This window comes from Ctenopharyngodon idella, chromosome 18, assembly GCF_019924925.1.
Source record: "Ctenopharyngodon idella isolate HZGC_01 chromosome 18, HZGC01, whole genome shotgun sequence".
NCBI classification, from domain to species: Eukaryota; Metazoa; Chordata; class Actinopteri; order Cypriniformes; family Xenocyprididae; genus Ctenopharyngodon; species Ctenopharyngodon idella.
In genome coordinates this window covers 6,289,534-6,313,653 of record NC_067237.1, presented here as the reverse complement: position 1 = coordinate 6,313,653, position 24,120 = coordinate 6,289,534, and the positions used below count along the sequence as shown (strand labels likewise).

At 36.5% G+C, this 24,120-nt stretch overlaps 1 protein-coding gene across 4 annotated transcripts in view; it reads right to left on the bottom strand.

Moving 5' to 3' along the window:
* The window catches only part of cntn5 (contactin 5), a 329,953-nt gene that overhangs the window by 217,021 nt on the left and 88,812 nt on the right, over window positions 1-24,120 (bottom strand). For all 4 annotated transcript variants that reach the window (XM_051870641.1, XM_051870638.1, XM_051870642.1 and 1 more), the window contains exon 2: window positions 10,906-11,024. In XM_051870641.1, the coding sequence (XP_051726601.1) occupies window positions 10,906-10,960 (55 nt within the window). In that variant the 5' untranslated portion in view covers window positions 10,961-11,024. The remainder of the gene's footprint in view (window positions 1-10,905; window positions 11,025-24,120) is intronic.

The window sequence follows — 24,120 nt, the reverse complement described above, 5'->3', positions numbered from 1 at the left end:
TTCAAGTCGATTGGACTAATGGTGAAGTATTTATAGCCATTTTCATGTTTTTTCACCCACTTCGAACTTTGTTCTGGCGGCCTTTAGGGACAGTGAACTGAAATTGAAATCGAAAATTCTGACAAGCAGTCTAAGGTATTCATTTCATCCGTATTGAGCCAATGATTCCAACGATATAAGACACTTGAGTCTATGCCTAATGGTTTAGGAGTTATGAGCCATTTTGTGCTTTTGACCGCTGTAACGCCCCCGTCAGGCTGATCGGGACGAGCCTTGGTGACGTTGTAGACGACGTGAGTACCAGCCTTCAAAGTTTCAAGGCTCTACGACTTACAGTTTGGTCTGCCCGATCACTTTTAGCGGAGTGATACTGGCAGGAAATGACAATGCTCAATACTTGAGCAAGGCACCTAACCCCCAACTATGGTTTGCAGTGTATGTGTGTTCACTACTCACTACTCCTAATGTGTGTGAACTTGGATAGGTTAAATGCAGAGGACAAATTCCGAGTATGGGTTACCATTCTTGGCCTTCACATGTCATTTTTCACTTTCACTTAATGTAGCATTTGTCACGCTACACAGCAACTTGAAGTGTATCAACCTGCAAATGATCCAGAACATGGCGGCACATCAAGCCCTCAACCATCTAAAAAGAACCCACCTCACAACTATCTTTCTTCAAGAGAGTACAGAAGCTTAAAGAACCGAACATGCTGAATTATTCTGAGCCTGTGAAAGAGCCTTCAGCTGTTTTTTGAAGGTTGTAATGGTCTCAGAAGTTTGGGCGGATCATTCCAACTCAGAGAAACATAGAGAGTGAAGCCACTGGAAAGTGACATTGTGATACCGTCAGGCCCACTGACCATAGAGGACAGAAGAGAACACAGACCTGGAGGATGGTGATGATTCAGTGGCAGTCCTGAAAGCCAACTCTCAAGCCCTGAATTGGATGCAGGCTGCTATAGTAGAGGCTGCTATAGTAGTGAGACTAAGAGAGATAGACTCATCTGTAGACTTCCTCATGTGGTATAGCCTGCAAGACAGGGGTGCGATTCCCGTACAATGACATGACTTACTGCTTATCAACCAAAGTGAATAAGCATAAATGAGTGAAGTGCATTCAGTTTCTGATAAGCAGTAGCACGCATCTGAAGTTGTAATGGCAAACAGATCCATTGCATGCTGATTTTCTATAAGAGCTGCCCTGAAAGCCCTGAAAGCCCTGAAAGGTAGCTAGAAGAATAGAAATATCTAAGTAGAAGCCTCATTCATTTAGGGGTATTTATATTCAGACATCCTCAGCATCAGTTTTCAGACATTTGGCAGCAGTTGTACAGTACTGTGTCATCAACTCCAATAAGAATCTGGGCAACCATTCATCCACCAAACGAGTCTATGCACATGTATATATATATATATATATATATATATATATACATATATATATACATACACTATATAGCCAAAAGTATTGGGACACCCCTCCAAATCAACCAAATTGAATTCAGGTGTTCCGATCACTTCTATGGCCACAGGTGTATAAAATCAAGCACCTAGGCATGCAGACTGCTTCTACAAACATTTATGAAAGAATGGGTGAAAGTGGTAGGCCACCATAAAATCACAGAGCAGGGAGCATATTGAGTCACACATTGCGCAGAAGTTGCCAACTTTCTGCAGAGTCAATAGCCACAGGCCTCCAAACTTTGTGTGGCCTTCAGATTACCTCAAGAACAGTGCGTAGAGCTTCATGGAATGGTTTTCCATGGCCAAGCAGCTGCATCCAAGCCTTACATCACCAAGTGCAATGCACGCCACCACTGGACTCTAGAGCAGTGGAGACGTGTTCTCTGGAGTGACGAATCACACTTCTCTATCTAGCAATTTGGTGGACGAGTCTGGGTTTGGTGGTTGCCAGGAGAACGGTACTTACCTGACTGCATTGTGCCAAGTGTAATTTGATGGAGGGGGGATTATGGTGTAGGGTTGTTTTTCAGGGGTTGGGCTTGACCCCTTAGTTCCAGTGAAAGGAACTCTTAATACTTCAGCATACCAAGACATTTTGGACAATTTCATGCTCCCAACTTTGTGGGAACAATTTGGGGGTGGTCCCTTCCTGTTCCAACATGACTGCACACCAGTGCACAAAGCAAGGTCCATAAAGACATGGATGAGCGAGTTTGGTGTGGAGGAACTTGGCTGGCCTGCACAGAGTCCTGACCTCAACCCGGCAGAACACCTTTGGGATGAATTAGAGCGGAGACTGTGAGCCAGGCCTTCTCGTCCAACATCAGTGCCTGACCTCACCAATGAGCTTCTAGATGAATGGTCAAAAATTTACATAAACACACTCCTAAACCTTGTGGAAAGCCTTCCCAGAAGAGTTGAAGCTGTTATAGCTGCAAAGCATTGGCCAACTCCATATTAAACCCTACGGATCAAGAATGGGATGTCATTAAAGTTCATGTGCATGTAAAGGCAGACGTCCCAAAACTTTTGGCAATATAGTGTGTGTATATATATATATATATATATATATATATATATATATATATATATATATATACAGAAATCTTGTGATAAAAAAAATAATTTTATAAATTATACAAGGTGTATTTGCTATTTGTTAAAAGAAGTGAACAGAATTACATATAGTTTGGACAAACTTACGGTTAAAGCCTCGTTCACATCAGTTACATAATAGTATTTATAATGTGATAGTTACATCCCATCCAAATAGCTTCAATGGAACCACTATTTATTTTTAGCTGATAGTATAGTTATGTTTTTTTTTTCTCTCTATCTCTTTTAATTGCTGCTCTCTAGTCGAACTACTATACATTTTCAGTAGCTTCTAGCCTGACAAGCAACAATTTCAATGTAGCTTCCCCAACAGGCAGTGTTGGGAAGCTACATTGAAATTGTAGCTTGTTACTGAAAAAGCTACACTATTTTGACAAGCCAAGCTACTGTCACACTACTAAAAAAATGTAGTTAAGCTGGTAACATTGCTACCTTTAGCTAGTTACTTTAAGGCTTTTGTGTTTGTCACTGACATTTGGAGGAAAAGTTTCAAAATGTTAGAAACTAGAATAGCCACAAAGACTGCCAGGCAACAATTCAAGTCATGGAGAGAACAAATTACTTATTTGCCTTGCAGTAAACAGATTGTGAAGTATTGTCATGCCTTCTGCACGTACCTCAGATTGCTAGAGGCAGAGCTGGAAAAAAATGGTCCGGCAAAAGATTATCAGTCCAATTTTACTCCACACTCAGGCTCAATTCATATGTTTATCCCATAGAAAATAGCAGCTACAACTGCAGGTCACGTGTGGATGCAGGAATTACCTGTAGGGAGACCAAAATGCCATTCTAAATGGCCCAGACGGGTGGAGGGGTGAGCTTTCTTGATTTCCTAGCGGGGAGAAATCTTTCACTTCTTAAATATCACACAGTAAGAATCCTGCCATTGGGAATCACACCCTAAACATAGAATCACCCTGAGATGATCCAAAATAGTGCTAGTTTAGCAAAACCAAATAAAAGTGAAAATGGAGAGATGTTTCACCTCCGGCACTGTGTAGTAGTCTATAATATAAGTAGCATAACCTCAGTAAAGCCATCATGCAGGTCACACATTTGACAGGCACCTCTAACACCAACATTCGCAGGTTGGCATCTCTCATAGCAGGGCTTTTTCTCCTTCCCTCATTCAATCCTCACCCCATCTCTCTCCAAACCCCAATCGACATTTTCATTTTGAAGCACACCAGGAGTCTCAGATGGTATCACTTTGTGGTGAGTGTTCCTGTGCCCCGCTCGCTTTGTTCCCACCAGCATTAGTGTTTTTATTCAGAGACAGACACGGCCCGGGGGAAGACGGTCACCTGCTGAACCTTTCACTGAGATTAAGCGCTAAAGGGGTTTGATACTATGGCTAAAAAGATCTGACAAACCAGACTAATATGAACTCTGTACAATATAGACGTCAATGTAAGTTATGTCCCTTTGCAATTTAAACAAATAAAGAAGAAGAACTTAATAATAAATAGTTAAACACAAAGCATCACACTATTATAGTCACAGGTGTCATTAGCTCTGTTTAAAAACCTAGCAGAATTTAGGAATTTAGAAATTTAGTTGCTACAAGCTCAGTGTAAAATTTACATCTAGAATGGGGAACAAACTGAAATTATCGATTATGAATCAACCCAGGCTCATTGGAAAAACGTGACTACATATCTGCAAAATGATATTATGTTGCTTCTTGCAAACTTTGCGAAACTTTCAAAGCAAAATGTTCAGTGAGTGGCGCTAAAAGCGCGTTGAATTTTTTTCACAACATGAATCCTACGTTTTAATTTGCTGTTTGTTGTACATATTGCGGCCATTCGGCAATGGAATATCAGGTGACTGGAGATAAAGGGTTAATGCTCAAGTTTACTACATCAGAAAAGCCTGTTTGGGGCTGATTATGTGAAGTAGGCATCAAAATGTATTAGTTTGCAGTAAAACACTATGTGAAATGGAACACAAGCCATTTTAATGAGAAAACATTACCTAATGAGTCAGAGTTTTTATATCTGAAGTCTCCCTGTACATTCTTACAACACAAACATCTTAAACATTTAAATGATTAAGCCTATCTGTTTAAAGATTGGAATTTCTCCTGCATATTAAAAGTTACGTTCATCTTCATTACAGTAGTGAATATCAGATCAGCTGACGGACGAGACACTGCAACATTTGTATTACAAATGTCAAAATGATTATTTTGAAATCTGAATACAGATTTATGCTTTTTTTTAAGGCATACGCCTACAACTTTTTTTTCAAAACAGTTAAGATAATGATTTAAACGTTGGTTAATTTAATAATTGGCTCAAAAATAACACTTAATTCATATGCAAACTGTCATGCTAGTAAGAATTTGAGCTGACCTATAGCTTTTTTTAACGATTTCCAAGATCTCAGAGTCTGAAATGGATGTTGGTCAAAATAAGTAATAAATAAATAAATAAATCAATAAATCATATATAATATACAGGCTTTAAAACTTATTCAGAGAAATAACGCTGACTGAGTATGGATTTAAAGACATGAAGCTTTATTTCGATAAAGCATTTCTACTGTCGCTCCAAGCAAGGTGATGCATGGTAAAACTTGGATTTTAATACAGTACAGTGCAATATAGTAATAGGGGCTTGTATGTATTTATTGTAGGCTATATTCAAATCCATTTCTGCTAATAATCCCAGACCTTGATATCAAAGTGCGTCAGTTTGCATTTCTGCAGACATGAGATAATGCAAGATCTGCTATATTCTCTTAAAGGTCTTAAAGGTGTTAAAACCACAATTGACCTAATGAAACTTGCTATAGGGTACATTTTGTCTTGAGTGCATCAGTAAAAGGTTGCAAGAGAAGTACAACAACTTCAATAGGTACTTTCCCTAGTCACGTAGGCACATCATATAAAATGTATAATTTCAGAAGACTAGGGGCTCCAACTCCTCCTCTTCCTCTTCCTCCTCTTCCTCCTCCTCCTTTTTCTTATTCTTCTTCTTCTTCTTCTTCTTCTTCTTCTTCTTCTTCTTCTTCTTCTTCCTCTCCATGCATTCTTTAGATATCTTTTGGGACCTTCTTCCGCTATACTCTGATCTTTACATACTTCATCTGTTAGATACAATACTTTGGATTGTATTATAATCTACTGAATAAGATTTATTTATCTTATTTTGAAACATATTTGCTATTACAATTTTCATATTCACTTTATTCATTTGTTGTCTTTATAATTTTACATTTTATTTAATAAAATTTGTTATTCTTTACTCAAAATTGGATCTCTGACATAACCATTGCTCGGCTGCCTGGATCACAATGAGCAATCCAGTCCTTTAAATAGTTCTGTCATGACAACTCTTGGGAAACTGGTATGGTAATAGAGATTGGCATGGTAATGGATATGGCATACATATGTTAATGTATTTGGTCTTGGCGGAATAGATCTGCTATGCTGCTGCTGCTGCTGCTGCAGAACAAGTACAGAGACTTGCTACTGCCAGTGCATTCACAGACATTGCTGTAAGCATGTAAGACATGCTGCTGCACATGTAACATACATGAATTTAGCCAAAGACGTGACCGCTACCAAATTAGTTAAAGACCTATCAGCCTGTGCCATCTAGAATTTCATGTCAGAACTAGGTAAATCAGGGCAGTACTAATTTCTATGGTTTCTGGAAACAGTGCTTGACTGTTGTAAAACTCTAACAGCAATTCGATGACATCAAGGCTATAATGTGATCCAAATTGATGCTTTCCCATGGAGGTTGGTATCTCCCCATAATAAGAACATCTCTTATATTAAGTCATTATTTTAGCAACATTTTAACATTAGGCTGTCAAAATATACTGTCAGTGTATTTTTCCATTGCGCTTCACATGAGGACACACATTGTGTTCCTCATGTAAAGCTCATGGGAGAATTGACTGACAGCAGATTTTGACAGTCTTTGACATGTTGCTAAGCTAATGACTCCACACTGTAGAGTTGCTGCCTATGTAGAGTGCTCCAAATCAATCACTTATGAGGTTCCATTTCAGTTAGGATGTTGCCTTATGGCAGTTGCCTATGTGGACAGTAGACAGCAAGGCCACCCACTAGCTATAATATTTGCTCAAGCATAACAATTATTTATTTTTTGAAAAAAAAAAAAAAAAAATGATGTTTTATATGTCATGGATGACTTTTTTGAAATGTGCAGCAGTGATTAAATGACATGAAGAAAATTTGTGGGATTTCATGTGTGTGTGTACAGTCTCTTCTTTGCTCAGATGCTGTGTGGGTTTGAGTGATATAAACTGTGTGACCAGGCTCCACAAACACTTAGTGCAATTCAGATTTTCAGTTTTAAATGAACATGTACTGTATAATTATGTAATAGTGATGATTATTTCAGATGTTCAATTGCACTGCAAAAAAAAAAAAAAAAAGTTTGAACTTAGGTCAAGCCTTTCATAAAGTCATAAATCACTGTGCAGAAGCATTAATTAAATAGTCTGTTTTAAGAAATATTTGAATAGACATTTAAAGGTTACTATGCATATCTATCTTTTGCTATCATACAAGCAAAAGTGGTTTTATAGTGCAGTACAGCTCTGATTCATATTAAAGTCACCGTGAAATCATATTTATTTATTTTATTTTTTTATGAAATACTGCTGCATTTATTATAAATTATTTATCCGTGCAGCGACAGCTCTTCTCTTTTCTGATGATACGTTTTCAGTGTGAGGGCGGGGCAACCTGTCACTCGCATGAGACGGACCAATAGCAAACCACAACGATCCAATCAATTCCCGACAGACAAAATAAAGTCCCACCCTACATTTTTTTTTTTGTTCGAGAAGCCATTTGACTCAGATATCCATCACAATAGGGAAGAAAAGACTATCAAAGCTTCCGTTTCATACCAACTTTAAGTAATTGATATTTCGGACACAATATACTAAAAAAACAAGCTATTCTGTTTATTTTTTTCTCCATCATGTTGATCTGTATAGCAAACACAGACATGCAGAGTAAAACTAACAGTGAAATGTTCCAGTCCTCTAATCAGTATTACTGGAATGTTGCTCGACCAATCTGATTAGTGCAACAGAATTAACTGATGTGTAACAAATAAAAAGTCGTTTAGCAATAAATAAGTCAATAACAGTAGGTATTTAACAAGTCTAATTAGACATAACAGTATTGCTTGGGTAGCCACACAGCTTGTATATTGTTATTCTACTTTCTGCTCTTCAGAAATTCAGTAATCAGTATTTCAAAATCAGTATTTCAGAACAGAAACCGTCTCTACAAAGCGGTCCTTCAGAAGACGGCATGTGAAACATGAGCATGCTAATAGGAATTTTTCAGCTCTCGACAAAGCTTGTTTGCTGTAGCTTGGTATGGTGCAAACATCTGTTCAGCAATTGCACACCCAGGGCTCCTCTATCTGCTAAAGACGCACAACATTACACATTCAAGACTACATTTTAGACGTCAATTATGCTATCTGATGTTTACTTAACCAAGCCATTACCATGCTAACAGTTCAAGACAATACCTCATTGGCATTATGAGAGCTGCATAACACTGGTTTACATTATTTTATTTATTTATTTTTTAGAAGTTGTCTGCTTCAGAGATAAAATGTGCCATTTATTATGTATTTTGATGTGCTGAATTCAAATATGACAAATAAAACAACTGACTGGTTACTGTTTCCAAGATATTTAAGTTTTTACATTTTACGTCTATGTATATTGTGTAGATAGTACTGGTCACCTGTCCTGTTTATGTAACACATTAAAAATAAGCAAAATGTTTATATATGGGTCATTGACGGATAAGGCTTTTAAAAGTGTAAAAAAAAAAAAAAAACATAATGGAGATATAGTTAATTTTGAAGTTTTATTAAGTGTTAACAATGAGATTATGTGTTTTTTATAATCAATTAACACTGCTTTTGTCATTTTTTACAAGATGGACAAAATTTGTCACCAAAAAAGTCATTTGGTTTAACCAAAATTTTGGTTTTACCGAATGACACTTTTGGTTATACCAAATGACTATATTTTCAAACAATGCTAACAGGCTAATATCTAGCTACCTAGCTAGTTAGCTTGCTAGTTAGCTAACAAAAGGACAGTCGAACATTTTATATTTAGAACTAAGTTTTTAAAATATTACAACATTTTCCATGTTTTATAGCGGCTGTACCTAATGACCTGATGTTTTGGGACATGTATGAGCAATTGAAAACATGAATTTTTCAAATAAAGAGAAAAAGAGAGTTAGTTACTTTGCTTCATGACCATGAGGTCCTTTACATGTGTCTGAATGATGTCACATCCTGTCACATGATACTGACCGCATGACTTGATCCAAAATGGTCCCTTTATATTGGTTACTCCGAATGACATCAATGAAATTCATTTTCATTCATCTCATAACAAAGCAACAACTTCTACACATAATTGTAATACCATTTTGCACTATGTTAATATATGATGTTATAAAATCATGCCAGAATAAAAAAAAAAAAATATACATTTATTTCATTTTAAGATATTTTAATCACAAATGAAATGGCTGTATTGGCCTTTGGACGGTTAAACCGAATGACCTTTTGACACTTCAAAATCTTTAAAATACCTTTATATGTAGCAAAATATAATTAAAACCTTTTGGATTCAACAAAAGAGATCTAGTTGTACTAGTTGTACCTTACATACTTTGGATGTCATATCTTTGCTTATTATTATTATTAAGGCCTTTGGACAAAAATTACCTGTCACGTCATTGACCCATATATCAAATTTATTATTAAACAAAAGTTAAAAAACAAAAAAACAAACAAACAAAAAAAACAAACAAGAAAAAAACAAAAAAAAAAAAAAAAAACTATTATGTACATACACTGCCCGGCCAAAAAAAAAAATAAATAAAAAAAAATGCAGATTTAAATGGGCAAATACTTAAGAGTCTATGTAGGAAGACACAACATGGTCATATTCCAGGATGAAAAAGCCAAGATTCATCAGGCTCAAATTGTGAAAGAATAGTAGGGAGGGAGCATGAAGAATCATTTTCACACAGGAATAGGCACCTCTGAGTCCAGACCTTAAATTCATTGAAAGTCCTTGGGATGTGCTGGAGTAGACTTTACAGAGTGCTCACCTCTTGCATTGTCAATACAAGATCTTGACCAAAACATGGATGCACCTCTTGATGGAAACAACATTGATTTCCATCAAATCAATACACACTTTATCAATTAGGGTTAAAAGAACTGTTCCCAAACATATAACATTCTAGAAACACAATATAATAATTAACTTTTTTTAGGCAGGGTAGTTTAATCCTATTCAGTGTGTACTCTGCACTTCTTGGCTTGTCTCTTGTATTCATTAAATTGAACATCACTTGTCACTGTCCAGTAATAGTCAGCAAGCATTGATGGGCTCCATTTGCTCCACAAGTACGAGGCATCTCTGCTCACTTTGGCTAAACAGAATTGTGTCCCTTTGCAAATTCAAACTCTGACAAATAAGAGAGCACGACACTGTATGACAGGGGTGCAAAACTCAGTTCCTGAAGGGCCACAGCCCTGTGGAGTTCAACCCTAATTAAACACATCTGATCCAGCTCATCAAGTCCTTCATTCTTATTCGAAAACTACAGGTATGTGTGTTGGAGCAGGGTTGGAACTAAACTCTGCAGGGCTGTGGCCCTCCAGGAATCGAGTTTTGCAGCCCTGCTGTATGATTTATAGAGCTGATATAGAGCAATTTGTTCAGCATAGTGATGAAAGCTTTGTTATGATTGCATCATCCATGACTTCTAGGAATCACATGATGCAATTCATATCATGTATGAAGCAATACTAGCTTCAGATTGCATCATTCATTGTTTTGCCTAAAAAGCAAGTAACATAGATTTATTCATAGATCCAGTCAAAGAGGTATTTTAGTCATTTCTGGTTTAAATTGAGATCCCTATATAACTCACTTATCCTCCGCCATTCCCAAGTCAATGGTTGCAATACTGACCGAATAGCATATCTTGAAAACTAGAGCCAATCAACAAAGCATAATTTTCATTCTCAGTGACCCAGAATTGGTCAAGTTTGCCTACATTTATTTCAGAAACATTGTAGCTGTATACCAGTGTAATGTGAACACACGGCAGTCGAGCACTAACAAGCCCTGAATAACAAAAATACTAGGAAGTGTTTCATGGCAGCTCTTTGTCAATGTTGCTAAGAGAAAGAGAGAGACAGGCAAGAGGAGGCTGTTTTCAGGAAAGGCAGTTTCTTATCTTGATATAATCGCACCACCGCTCTCATACCTGCCAGGCCGCTGATAACTGACAGCAGGAGAAGTGGTTTCCATGGTGACCCCATACTTGTTCTGGAGGGTCCCTTCAGTGAGATTGTTAGTAGGTCTGTTTCTTCATTAAAGCAGTGCCTATGAAAAACAAGAGGACAACCAAGAGGGACAAAGTGAATGTGTGAGTAAGAGTGAAAGAAAGAGGTAGGTTAGTTTAAGTGAAAATACTGCTGTTCTATACATAAGTCCTGAGAGCTCAACCTGATGATTCATGAAGTATCTGCTCTGGAGCAAACCCAGCTGAAACACAGCAATAACAAACAGAACATTCACTAAAATGCCATGGTATTACCATTAAAATACAACATGGAAAGTTCTGGACAGTACACTGTAAAGTTGAATTTCACACAAAAAACATACAAAAAAAAAAAAAAAAAGTTAAACAATAAAAGCCATTTTAAATGAAAATGGAGCTGTTTTTGTCTCCCTATTCTCATTATTTTAATGCACCAGGACATTTAGTTGAGATTCTCATTACTGTGATGAAAACGTCATAATAATAATAATAATAATAATATTTGTCCTAAATTTCCTAAATTAAGCCTTTTTTTTTTTTTTTTTAGCAACTTTTCTTTTTATTTTAAGATAAAATATGACCCAGACATGTATTAAAATAATAAAATGTTTTGTCAGGTAACATAACATTCTAGAGCAATTGCATTTGTATTTTGCAGTTGTATTTTAGTTAATTATTTTAGATTTTATATAGCTGAAGCATTTTTTTTAAAAAATATATTTTCCATGTTATATTTTGTTACAATTTCAGTAACTTTTTTTTTTTTTTTTTTTTTTAAACATGTAGTTTTTATTCATTATTATTTCAGTTTTAACTTGTGTTATTTAAAATGCCCACTTGACATATAGTGATATTTTGCTCATGTAACAGATCCAAAATGTAATAACAGGTTTGAGAATGCACTGTAAAAAGTAATACGCTCTATCTACTGAATAAAATTGTGGCAACAGACTACAAGCAATATTATTAATTAAATAAACATATAAGAATTGAGTTTGAATTAATCAAATTAATTCCTTAAAAGTCAACCATTTAAAATGTGTAAAATTAGCAAACACCATTACAAAAAACACAAACTGACATAAAAAGCAAAGAGTCAAACTGTCCAACTAAATGAAACACTGATCACCATAATGGTGACCAAACATTTTGAAGAAAATCAACATCAACATCTTAACCTCTGTTAATTCTTGTGTTTCTCATTTCTTCAGTGATTCTGCTTGTTATCATCAGGTGTCTTCAATGTTGGCAATAAAAAAAAAAAAGAGTTCTTAATTCATCTTTGACGTCTGTCTGTTATTCAGGTATTTTTGTTTAAATTTTACTCCTTTTTAATGGTTGACATTTTAAGAATTAACTCAGTTCTATTTGTTGAATTTAATTAATAATATTGCTTGTAATCTGTTGCCAAAATTTTATGGAGTAGATAGAGCATATTACTTTTTACAGTGTGGATTATGTTTCCATATGTTTTAGTGAATTTTAAGTAAATATTGTGATAAAATGTTCATTTCATTTTTGCAATTTTCTGCATGACTCGGATGGTTGAAAATACTATCAGCATCAAAAATCCATAAGCTGTGCCATGGTACAGTATAAGAAACATTACTATCATACGTTTATCCAAATGCCATATAGTTCACTCTGGAACCAGCTCAACCATGGAAGTGCCACAGTACTTTTTTAATAAAGTGAAAACTAGAAGTTTACACTCCTCCTCTTTAATCAACTCTCACATTTGAGGAGAGAGAGAGAGTTTTTCGGCGTACGAGTATGCATTAGTCTCCATGATCAAAGCACATATGAGCATGTTGCTTTAGGCGTGATAGAGCAGCCAGATGCTTGAAAAACAGACACACCGTCCTCCAACCACACACACACACACACACACACACGTACGGTCAGACCTCTTACGGTTGAGCAGCTGGCCATATCAACACAAACACACACACATACTACAGCAGGTTTATTTAATAACCTTTTTGCATTAAAAAACAAAAAAACAAAAAAAAACAAATATTAATTTTTGAGACTGGATGCAATTAATGGAGTCCTGTGGAGAGCCTGAGGAAAGACTGGACAAGCTTTCACAGTCTCTCTCTCAGTCCTCTATCCATCCATTACTAATAACACCTGCCTGCGCCTCACCTCACTGCACACGCACACACATACACGTGCAGACTGACCGAGACCAGTAGCGTAAACCAACAATTCTCATTATTTATATTCATGGTGCAGTGGCCTGCCGATCAAAAACAATATCAATGAGAACGTTCTGCAGGAGTGCCTGTAAAAAATGTGTCCATATTTAAATTTTAAATATGGACACATTTCCAAAACTTCCAAAAGGTTGGGCAACCTTTTGGAAGCCACCACATGGTGCGCTTTCGTTTTTTCAGCTATTTCTCTACTTGAAACTGTTTTTCATTTTTTTCCCCCTATTGACAAGGTCACATTACACATTACAGTAATAGTTTAGTGAAAAAAAAGAAAAACTGACATCATTTATTCACCCTCATGTCATTCCAAACCTATATGACTTTCTTTCCTCTTTTTCTGTATTTGATTTAAGAATATTCTGGTGGTTCTTCTCCATATAATATAAGTGAATGTGTACTTCGAAGCTTTGTGAATCCTTTGTTTCGAATCAGTGGTTCGGAGCGTGTATCAAACTGCCAAAGTCACGCCCCCCAGTGGTGAACCATTGAAATTTCGAAACACTTATGACATAACAAAGCCTCGTTTACTGAAATCACGTGACTTTGGCACTCCGAACCACTGATTCGAAACAAAAGATTCATAAAGCTTCGAAGCTTCATGAAGCAGTGTTTTGAAATCGCCCATCACTAGATATTGTTGAATAAAGTCAAATTTTTTTTTTTTTTTTTTGCGCACAAAAAGTATTCTCATCGCTTCGTAACATTAAGGTTGAACCACTGTAGTCACATGAACTGTTTTAAATACGTCTTCAGTAGCCTTCTGGGGATCTGAAAGTGTTAAATACCTTGCTGTCAATGCAGGCCTCACTGAGTCATCGGATTTTATCAAAAATATCTTAATTTGTGTTCCGAAGATGAACGAAGGTCTTACGGGTGTGGAACGACATGAGGGTGAGTAATTAATGACAGAGTTTTCATTTTTGGGTGAACTAACCCTTTAAAGTATGATATAAGATTCCGATTTAGAGCTGGACAGTCCCAGCTCACCATTTACTTTCATTGTATGAAAAAAGAGCAGCATGAACACTGCGCTAAACGTCTCTCTCTGTGCTCCATTGAAGAAAATCGTGTAGGTTTTGAACGACATGAGCATGAATAGATGACAGCATTTTCATTGTAGCTCAATTATTCTTTTAATAATTAAAATGTGCTCTCGTTTGATAAGCAGCAGCAGTGTTGCAGTACCAGAAGTTAAAACCCATATCCCATAAACCCAAGTTTTATAGCACTGCATGCTTGACAAAATGCTTCCATTCAGTAGTTTATTGGAGTGACTCCTTGAGTAGAAAGGAGCTGTGTGTGTGTACAGTATGTGTGTGTGTGCATGCATGCGTGTGTGTGTGTGTGTGTGATAGACTCCTGTGGGAGTGGTACTCCAGTGTATATTTAGTAATGTAGGCTTGCGTCAGGCCTGTCTAAAGTTCATTGCACTTGGCTGCTCCATATCAGGCTGTGTGCAGTGAGCTCTCTCATCGAAAATTCTCTGTCTTTCTCTCCCTCCCACTAACAAGTAAAAACAGGAGGAACAGAACTCCAATTTCAGCCTAGATCAGTCATAATGCTGAGGAAAAAAATCCCACGTTTACAGACAGGAGGAAGACGTCCTGTCAGTGGCAATTATGTCAGCTTGCATTTCACTCTTTTAATAAAGGTGTAACAGTTCAAAACATTAGACTGCTACGTGCATCAGTGCTACTCATCATGGTTTTGCTTCAGGATCCAGATTTTATGGCAACTCAACACAATACTGAACTTATAATTTGTATTCAATGTAGTCTTGATCATAATTTCTTTGTGCTTAAAGGGTTAGTTCACCTAAAAATGAAAATTCTGTCAATAATTACTCACTCTCATGTTGTTCCAAACCTGTAAGACCTTCATTCATCTTCGGAACACAATTTAAGATATTTTTGATAAAATCCGAGAGGTATATGACTCATCCATAGACAGCAATTTACGTGCACTGCATTTATGTGTACTATTTTAACAATGTCTTTAGTACCTTTCTGGGCCTTGACAGTGGTAATTAAATTGCTGTCTATGGACGAGTCAGAGAGCTCTCGGATTTCATCAAAAATATCTTAATTTGTGTTCCGAAAATGAACTAAGGTCTTACTGGTTCACTGTAAACCTGAATAAGTTGAGCTAACTCAAAAAATTTGAAGTAATCAGTTACATCAATTTTTTTGAGTTATGATGTTCAAAAATTTTAAGTAAGCAGAACTATCAAGTTTTAAGTTAGTACTCATGCATGATAATTGCTCCTAACTTGAAGTACTGAGTTAGCTAACTCATACAATTTGATGGCAATTAACATAAAATATTTAGTTAATTAACTTTTTTTATTTTGAGGTCTTCCAAATCAAATGAGTTATTTACTTCACTGTAAACCCTAATAAGAAAATTCAGAAAATGCCTACTTGCTAATTTGCTAACATGTTAACAATAGCATGGTATAACACTTACTGAATGAGCACAGCAACTTAAAACATTTAACTTACCTGCTCTCAAACCAAGCCGCATCCGTCACTTGTCACCATGATGGTAACTCTCTAAAAAACCCACATTAACAGAAACTCTTCTAAATTAGCATAACAAAACATTCATCACTAAATCTCCCTTATCCATTAATTTTGCACAAAAAACATTATATAACACTTAATTTTAGCATTTACTCTCCCTTTCGAGTGCCATGGGCAAAGCATGCTGGGAAATAGAAATCCCAGCCCAGTTTCAGTTAAACTTAAGTTAGTCTAAATTAAAAAGAAATGAGTTCATACAACTCAAAACAATAAAACAGTTCAACTTACTTAAAATATATCAGTTCTGTGAACTCAAAAGAAAAAGAAAGTTCTAAATACTCATAACAGTTAATTTAACTGAACTAATTTGTTAAATTTAAGTTTGTCCTACTCAAAACAATTAAGTATTTTGAGCATTAGCATTTTCATTTTTGGGTGAACTAACCCCTTAAAAATATAATTATACTGTAACAAGCACACCTTAAAAGAAAGAATACACGAATATTATCACGTGAGGATTGACCCAACACATTTTGACGTGCAACATAACAAAATAAACCTTGTTTTTTACATTATCCTTTATTTTAAAAATGTATGGTTGTCACCCCAAAAAGTTCAAATGTACATTATATGTGACCATAATTATCTCTTAAAATCAAATGGAAAACAAATTATTTTGACATTGAAAATCCAATCAAATCAAAAGAGTTCTGAGATTGTTAAAACTCCAATTGTCTCTGACTACGAGGCGCACTAGTATTCAGATCACACGCGGGATGTCTTTGACGGCGTAATTCCACTGATGATGAAATAGCAGCAGCGAGAGGGATAAAATGAAGAGAGCTGTACTCCCTCGCTTTGAAGTGAACGTTGACAATAATAATGTAAGGCCACCATCTCTGATGTAGTGCATGCTCTCTTACAGTACATGACCGTCCTAATAACAGCGAGATAAAACAGTGTCCACCTCTTACTAATTGTTTAAAAGGCCATCCTGATTAAAAAAAAAAAAAAAAATCTTTATGAGAGCAAAAAACAAAAGAAAGCAGAGATAATGAAAAAAGCGCTCATTTGTCACAAGGAGGATCAGATGGCTCTCTTTAAATTCCTCATTAATTAAAAGAGGCAGATGAAGTATAATGTCACTCAGGGGACGGGGATTAGAGCGGCTCTGGGCCATGATGACTCCACCACAGTGACCTCAACAGGACAGAGAGGCTTTTGGAGACTAAACAGCCTCTGCAGAGAAACAATACAGTTATGAGTTTAATTTAGAAATAGAGGTATCTTGGTAAATTCTGTCTTGTGGGTCAGGGCAGTCACGTAGCCAGACCTTCAGACTGACTGCACAAGGTCTGGACTCCATAGCAGCTTTCATTGGCTAAGGACTGCCCAACAGACCGTTTGACTGACATTTAAAGCAATCAATTACAGTTTGTTTAGTTCAGTGTCATGTTTAGGAGTGTGAAAATGTAAAGTCGATTTCCCTACAATAACAGACCAGCATGTAAAACTCTTGGACACCTTTTAAAGAGTCTATGCAGTGAACTTCACATACTTCACAAACTTTTGAAAATCCATCATTTAGTTGATCATGATAAGCACTCATTGGCCCTGTTTACACCTGGTATTAAGATGCGTTTTGGTCGATCGGATCACAAGTGGACGAAGGAGACACATTCCTGTTTACACTTGGTGTTTTAATCTCTCTTTTGTCCACTTTCAACCACTTCTGTCCTGATTTCTTTGAGGGGAGGGTCTATGGGCAGGTAAATATATGGGTTTTTTCAGGGCTTTTGATCTAATGGATGAAACAAGCTCATGTAATTTACATATAAACACCCAGAGACAACAGAAAAACATATGGAGAGCAGCAGCTTTCATTTCTGCTCTGACAGCCGCAAGACCACACTGAACACTGTGGGTGTGTGTTAGAAATCAGGAATGGTGAGAGAACATTGTGCTTGTTATGTTTTTCATCTTCAAACCAAACTTTGGTCTTTAGCCGACAAAGTTTAAATCCCGTCTGGCTAACGCGCTTCCCATAATGTTTATGCATTAGGTCAGTATGCGGAAAGTAGGTGGACTTTTGGCTGTTTGAACACATTCGACCACATGAGCGTCTACACTATGAAAACAATTCGATCAAATGCGTTTTCAGCTACCTCTGGAAGTGGTCGAAAGTGGACAAACTCAAAACGCTTTCCACCCCGTTTACACCTGTATTTAGTGTCATCCACTTGTGATCCGATCGACCAAAACACATCTTAATACCAGGTGTAAACAGGGCCATTGTCAGAGTTGTAAACACAACAGCTTTCTTCTTCCATGAGGGGGTTTGGCATCACAACAGCTTTGTTTCCAGGTGGGTTAAAGAACGCGACACACACGTCTCCCAGAAAACCTGTAGGATTCAACCAATCAGATGAAGACTTCAAAACTCCTGAAGTGTATCCCACTTTGTGTGCCTTATGTATCAAAGCCAATGGTCTGTGGAAGTGACGTCTGAGGCTGACACTAGGACAGTTATGGAATGGATGAGCATCTTTTGAACAGGATAGGCTGTCTTCTAATTACCAAAGAAACACGATAAGGGCTTCTTTTCATTTTTATAAAAGCCAAATGTAAGAGCATGATGAGGGAATTCACTAAGACTGAATTGTGCCCGCTGATTTGCATAAGATATCTGCTTTATTCTGATCTTTAACTTGAAAATGAAACGTATGCACAAATGAATTGTTTAAATTAAGATCCATAACATACATTTAGAAAATAGATTGATTTCATGCCAACTTCAAAATGCCAAAAAGTGAATACTGTGTGCCGGTATATATGCCCAGTTATAACTCATCTCCATTACTGATAGAGAAAAACAGCTCTTTTGAAATAAAATTCTGTTTACTGCCTGCTTTCTGGTAATCTAACATTATTTGTGCCAAGAAATAAACTATTCAACTGGTGTAACTGTTAATTCACCCTTCTTCTGTGTCCATGCAGCATGGGCGTCTACAGCTTCCTAATCTCAGCTTCCGATGTTGTTCAGTAATGACTAATGCTGATCTACTGTTCTAAATTTTCCGAGAAGCTCTTGTTTGAGGTCTGTAGGAGGAGAAGAAATCGAAAATCGAGGGAGTATGGTGAGAAAAGTAATTGCAATGGTATGTGTGTCAAATAATCTTAAATGGGCGGCTCTATCTCGTTTTGCCAAAGAAATGATCCATACGGGAAGCCATGAGTGTAAAGAAATAACTAGAAACAAGTGGTTTCTTATTTGTGTTAAAATAACTGCTAGTGTAAAGCTCTGGGAAAGGAATAAGTTATCTATAAATAGAAAAAAAAAGAAAGCTGAAACTGATCTCTGCCTGCAGGAATACTGTTACATCATGAGCTGACACTGCCTGTAGGGAATTATAACAGTTCGTTCTTAATTTGGGATGCAGAGCCTGGAACAGACAGGGCCATTTGTTCTAATCATCCATATAAATAAAGAAATAAAATAAAATAAAATAAATAAAATAAAGAGGTGCTATGCATTCACCTAACTTTGTGTTGAACTTGTCTTCAGGATACATCACTCCTGGTCCTGGGGATCCACGGAACTGCATATTTTTGTATGTCTTTCTTATCTGACACACTCAGTTCAGTTCACGGAGCTCCTTCATAATGAACTGATGATCTGAATCAGGTGTGTTTCTAGACAGTGCTGTGGGTCACCAAGACCATGTTCTTTGTACATGGATTACTCAATAAGCAGGATTTCATTTCATTGTTGACGATTTGACAAGATCCAAGATTGTTAGGTTCTTTGAAGCACATCCCGGAGTTGCTGTCGTAGCAACAGGTCCGTAAGCTCAAACCTGCTCGTGAGCAGTTTTATGTCATGTAAACAGGATTAGATTGCATCTTTTTAAGTGGAGGTGATAACATACACAAATTTACCCCCGTGGCTGATCTATATAGATGGAGCTGGGGAAGGTGTTTCTGAAGACTGCAGACTGCTAGCAGCAACACTACCAGTATTTGTTTGAATGTTGAGCCACAGCTCACCGGCTGCTGATGCAACAGCAACCAATCAGCTGTGGAATTAGATAATGATGTGATCGCTACCAAATGAGTTAAAGACCTATCAGCATGTGCCATCTAGAGTTTCATGCCAGAACTAGGTAATTCTTTCATGTTCTTTCGTTCACAAACAGCAGAGAATTATGACATATGTTTTTAAAAAATTGTTTACTTTGCCAGTGGTTCTCAACTAGTTTTGCTTCAAGACTCTGTACATGGGATTTTCAGTATAATAAGCACAATTTTTATCATGCAGAAGTTAAATAACATCCTTGGAATTAAATGATGAAATGTGTTAATATTACTGCATACACTTCCGTCAAAGCATTTTTATTTATTTTTTTCATGTTTTCCATAGTTTCTTAAGCTCACAAAGGCTGCATTTATACAGTAATATAGAGTAAAACAGTAATATTGTGACAATTTTAAAGAACTGATTTCTATTTTAAAATGTAATATATTCCTTTGATGGCAAAGCTGAATTTGCAGCATCATTACTCCAGTCTTTAGTCACATGATCCTTCAGAAATCATTCTAATATGCAGATTTTATGCTCAAGTAGCATTTCTTATTATTATCAGTGCTGCACAGTTGTGCTGCTTAATATTTTTTGTAGAAACCACTGTACATTTTTTTTTTCCGAATTATTTGAAGAACAGAAAGTTCAAAAGAACAGCATATATCTGAAATAAACATCTTTTGTAAAATTATGAATGTCTTTACTATTACTTTTTATCAATTTATTGCATCCTTGCTGAATAAAAGATATGAATAAAATTAATTTCTTTAAAAAATAAATCAACAACTTACTTTTCAACTGTAGTGTATTTAGTTCAAACAATATGCAAAATGATTCACATAAGCTGAAAAGCAAACCATTTTTAATGCATAAATAACAGCAGAAGTGTGATTTATCAGCCTAACACATGCAACAAACACTTGGCTAAATATAAAGCATTTACCTAGTGCAGATAAATTTGAGTACAGGAGAGTCTCACAGCCAACTTTTGATGTCAGCAAAGACAAGGTTTTCTCCTCACTTTGAAAATCTATAAAAGCCTTTCATTATGATATCCTAACTATGCATGAGTTACATTTTATATTTTTGTATTTGGAGTTGTTTTTGACCTGCTGTCCAACCAGTGGTCCAGAAAGCTGTTGTTTCGGTTGGGCAGTTAAATGACTCTCCAAGAACTGGCATCCCAAAGAGCTCCAGCAAGTCCACTGGAGTTTAAAAATAATTCATATACTGTAAAAACACAACACACACAACCCAAACAGCAACCACTTCCTGTCTGCTCAATATCTGTAGGAAAGTGAGTCTTTGTGTCCAATCGACGGGTGAGTGGAGATCTCCCGCCGAAAATCCCAAGACTGCAGACGAGTTCGGTAACTTGATGATGGGAACCCGCTGATAGTCAATCAGGAACAGGCGAGCCCTGATTATAATCACAGGCAACACTCTCACTTAATATAGCGCTTCACACCTCTCCAGCCCATTAACATTTACGTCAGTGATATTGAGAGGATTCTGGGATGAGCGCAGAGGAGAGAATTGGCTGATGCTTTAATTGGACACGTTCTGAGCACTGTGTGGTCGCTGATAATTACTAATGCTGGATTACAGGCACTGAGCGGCAGTTCCCAGATTAGCAAGAAGAGATGAGTTCAGGCCAGAGGTGTCATATATCATAGCCCTACACGAGAACTTTCAAGTGTATGTTTATATCTTTATAGTACCTTCATTAATACACAACATGAACATACACATTGCATCTAAATGACATTTTATCTGTTTTGTTTTTAAAATTATGAAGTATTATACTTTTACATATGTAGTGACAGCATTACATAAGATGCAGCCTATTTATGTTGCCCATATTCATACAGTATTTACTTATGGACATCCTCAGATGTTTTTTTTTTATTATTATTCAGGGGGAAAAAATGTGCAATTTTCCCTTGGAATTTAATGAGTTTAAATGGTTTAATGTGTCACATGGAGCTAAAAGCACTTAAGTCTTGGTAGCTGATTGCATCATCAAATTATACCAAAATATATAATAGCCAAAATCATTTAATAAATCAGCTCAAATAGGGTTGGGGATGTGTAGAATGGTGCATCTTGCGTACTGTACAATGCGCATAGAGAATGCACAGTGTACCAAGATCCTTTTTTTTGGGCAGAGATTTACAGCGTTTTTCATATAAGCATATTTAAAAAAAAAAAAAAAAAAAAAACTACATCAAGAAATTCCAAAATGTCTTCTGCTAAACTAAAGTCCCAGGGGTTTAACACTGAGCAATGCTGCGTGAAAGTGAGAAAATTCATATATTATACACAGGCAGTTTATCTTTGGAGCCAGAACATTTGCTGTTTTGCTGTTTCAATGCAATTTTTTAAATACTTATTTATTTAGTTATTTACTTGTTTTTACATCAGCAATATGAGATGTTATGTTAATAATAATAATACTAACATTACTATTATACTACCACCTCTACTACTAATAATAATAGTAGTACACAGTTCAAATCACAATATTGGTATATTTTATGGCCAAATCATCCAGCCCTAGTGGGTTGTCTTTTTGCTGAACAGTACAAATTAAGAAAAGAAAAGAAGAAGAAGAAAAAAAGCTGGTATTTCCATAGAAACACATGCTAAAAATACAATAAGATCCTTTTCTAAGATTAATTGTACCAAACAAAACTTGCTTGTGTTGCTTTCATCCTCCGACTTCTATCTTCACTTTTGTGGAACCTTTACAACAAAGGTTCAACCCGAAGTTCAGTAACAGTAACGCTGTTCCAGACCCTTTGGCAACCGTGGTCCATTTGTTAAAGGGGTCATATAATGTCACTTTTACAAGATGTAAAATAAGTATGATGTCCCCAGAGTGTGTATGTGAAGTTTTAGCTCAAAATACCCCACAGATCATTTTTTTTATAGCATGTTAAATTTGTCACTTTTTGAGGGTGAGAAAAAATGCCGTCCCTTTAAATGCAAATGAGCTGCTGCTCTCAAGAAGAGGGCGGAGTTTCAAGAGCTCATGTTAGCTCCTATTACTGCACACAGACTCACTTAAAATGTCAGAAACTGTTAAGCCTATTATGTTCAAACCGGAGTCAGACATTAGAGAGACTCAAGAAGAAGTGACAACATGTAGAATGCAACAGGATGTTTCTGAATGGTCAGTTGATGAATTTATGCAGCTGATGTGGAGTTAACTATCTTAAAGTCAATGATTAGCATATTCTGTCATGATTATCTAATATATGCTGTATGAAGATAGAACAGGTATAGTTTAGTTTAATTACGGCTATAGCTTGTCATGTTGTCGTCTTGCTTTTATGACATGATATTGCATTTGTGTTACGTACTGTATTGCAATAACATGGCCTCACCGCTTTGTTGTGTGTTCTCGGGGGCAGGGTTTATGTAAATCTTAGGGTTAGTGATGTCACTAACACAGGAAGAAGCTCGTTGTAGTCCCTAACAGCCGTTTGTTGTAGTCCTTAAACAGAGAATTCTTTAAAAGAAAATATCTCCTTTTGCACTGAACTTTGAGCGTCCTAATTTTGCAGATGTTGTTTATGCTCTAACAGCAACATTACACACTAACTAAAGTTAAAAAAGTGAAATCATAATCAACCACCCCTTTAATATGTGATATCTTGGGAGTGAGAACACAGGGCCTGTTTAAAAAGAGCTATTCAGTCAGTATGAGAAAAGACCAGAACTTACATTAATAATATAACTGATATTCCACTTATTTCATCTTTAACAAAGAATCCACTGTAGTACCTCACATCACAAAAACCTTACACATACAAAACCATTGTCAATAAGCGACTGTCAATTCAGCATAGCATTGAGAAAGAGCATATTAGGCCACATTCATTCATTTCATTTGAGTCAGTCTGGAGTATTCACAACGGAAGGGCTTTTACTGTTGTTATAAAGGCTCTTGTGTACAGTACCGGCAAATCTTCGATCTCCTCCCTGGTTAGAGCCCCCTCCAGCGAGCACGGCCCACTCTGTGTTATCTGAGCTGCCGATATTGATATTTTTCTAATAGTCAAGGTAAGCTCTCCACTCGGGAATCGTACTGGAGAGTGGGGATTTGAATGACGTGTATTGATGCTTGCTAATGGAAGGGCCTATACAGCCTGCCACCTTGATTCGGGAGATACAGGATGATGTTATGTTATGTTATCAAACAATGGAGAGCAAATTCAATGAGAACCTGTTGTTCATCGCATGACTGAAGGGAAGTGCACAGTGATTAGAAAAGAACAGAAAATATACAATTCCCTTGATAGTACAGCTTCTAAAATGTTTTAAGGTGGAA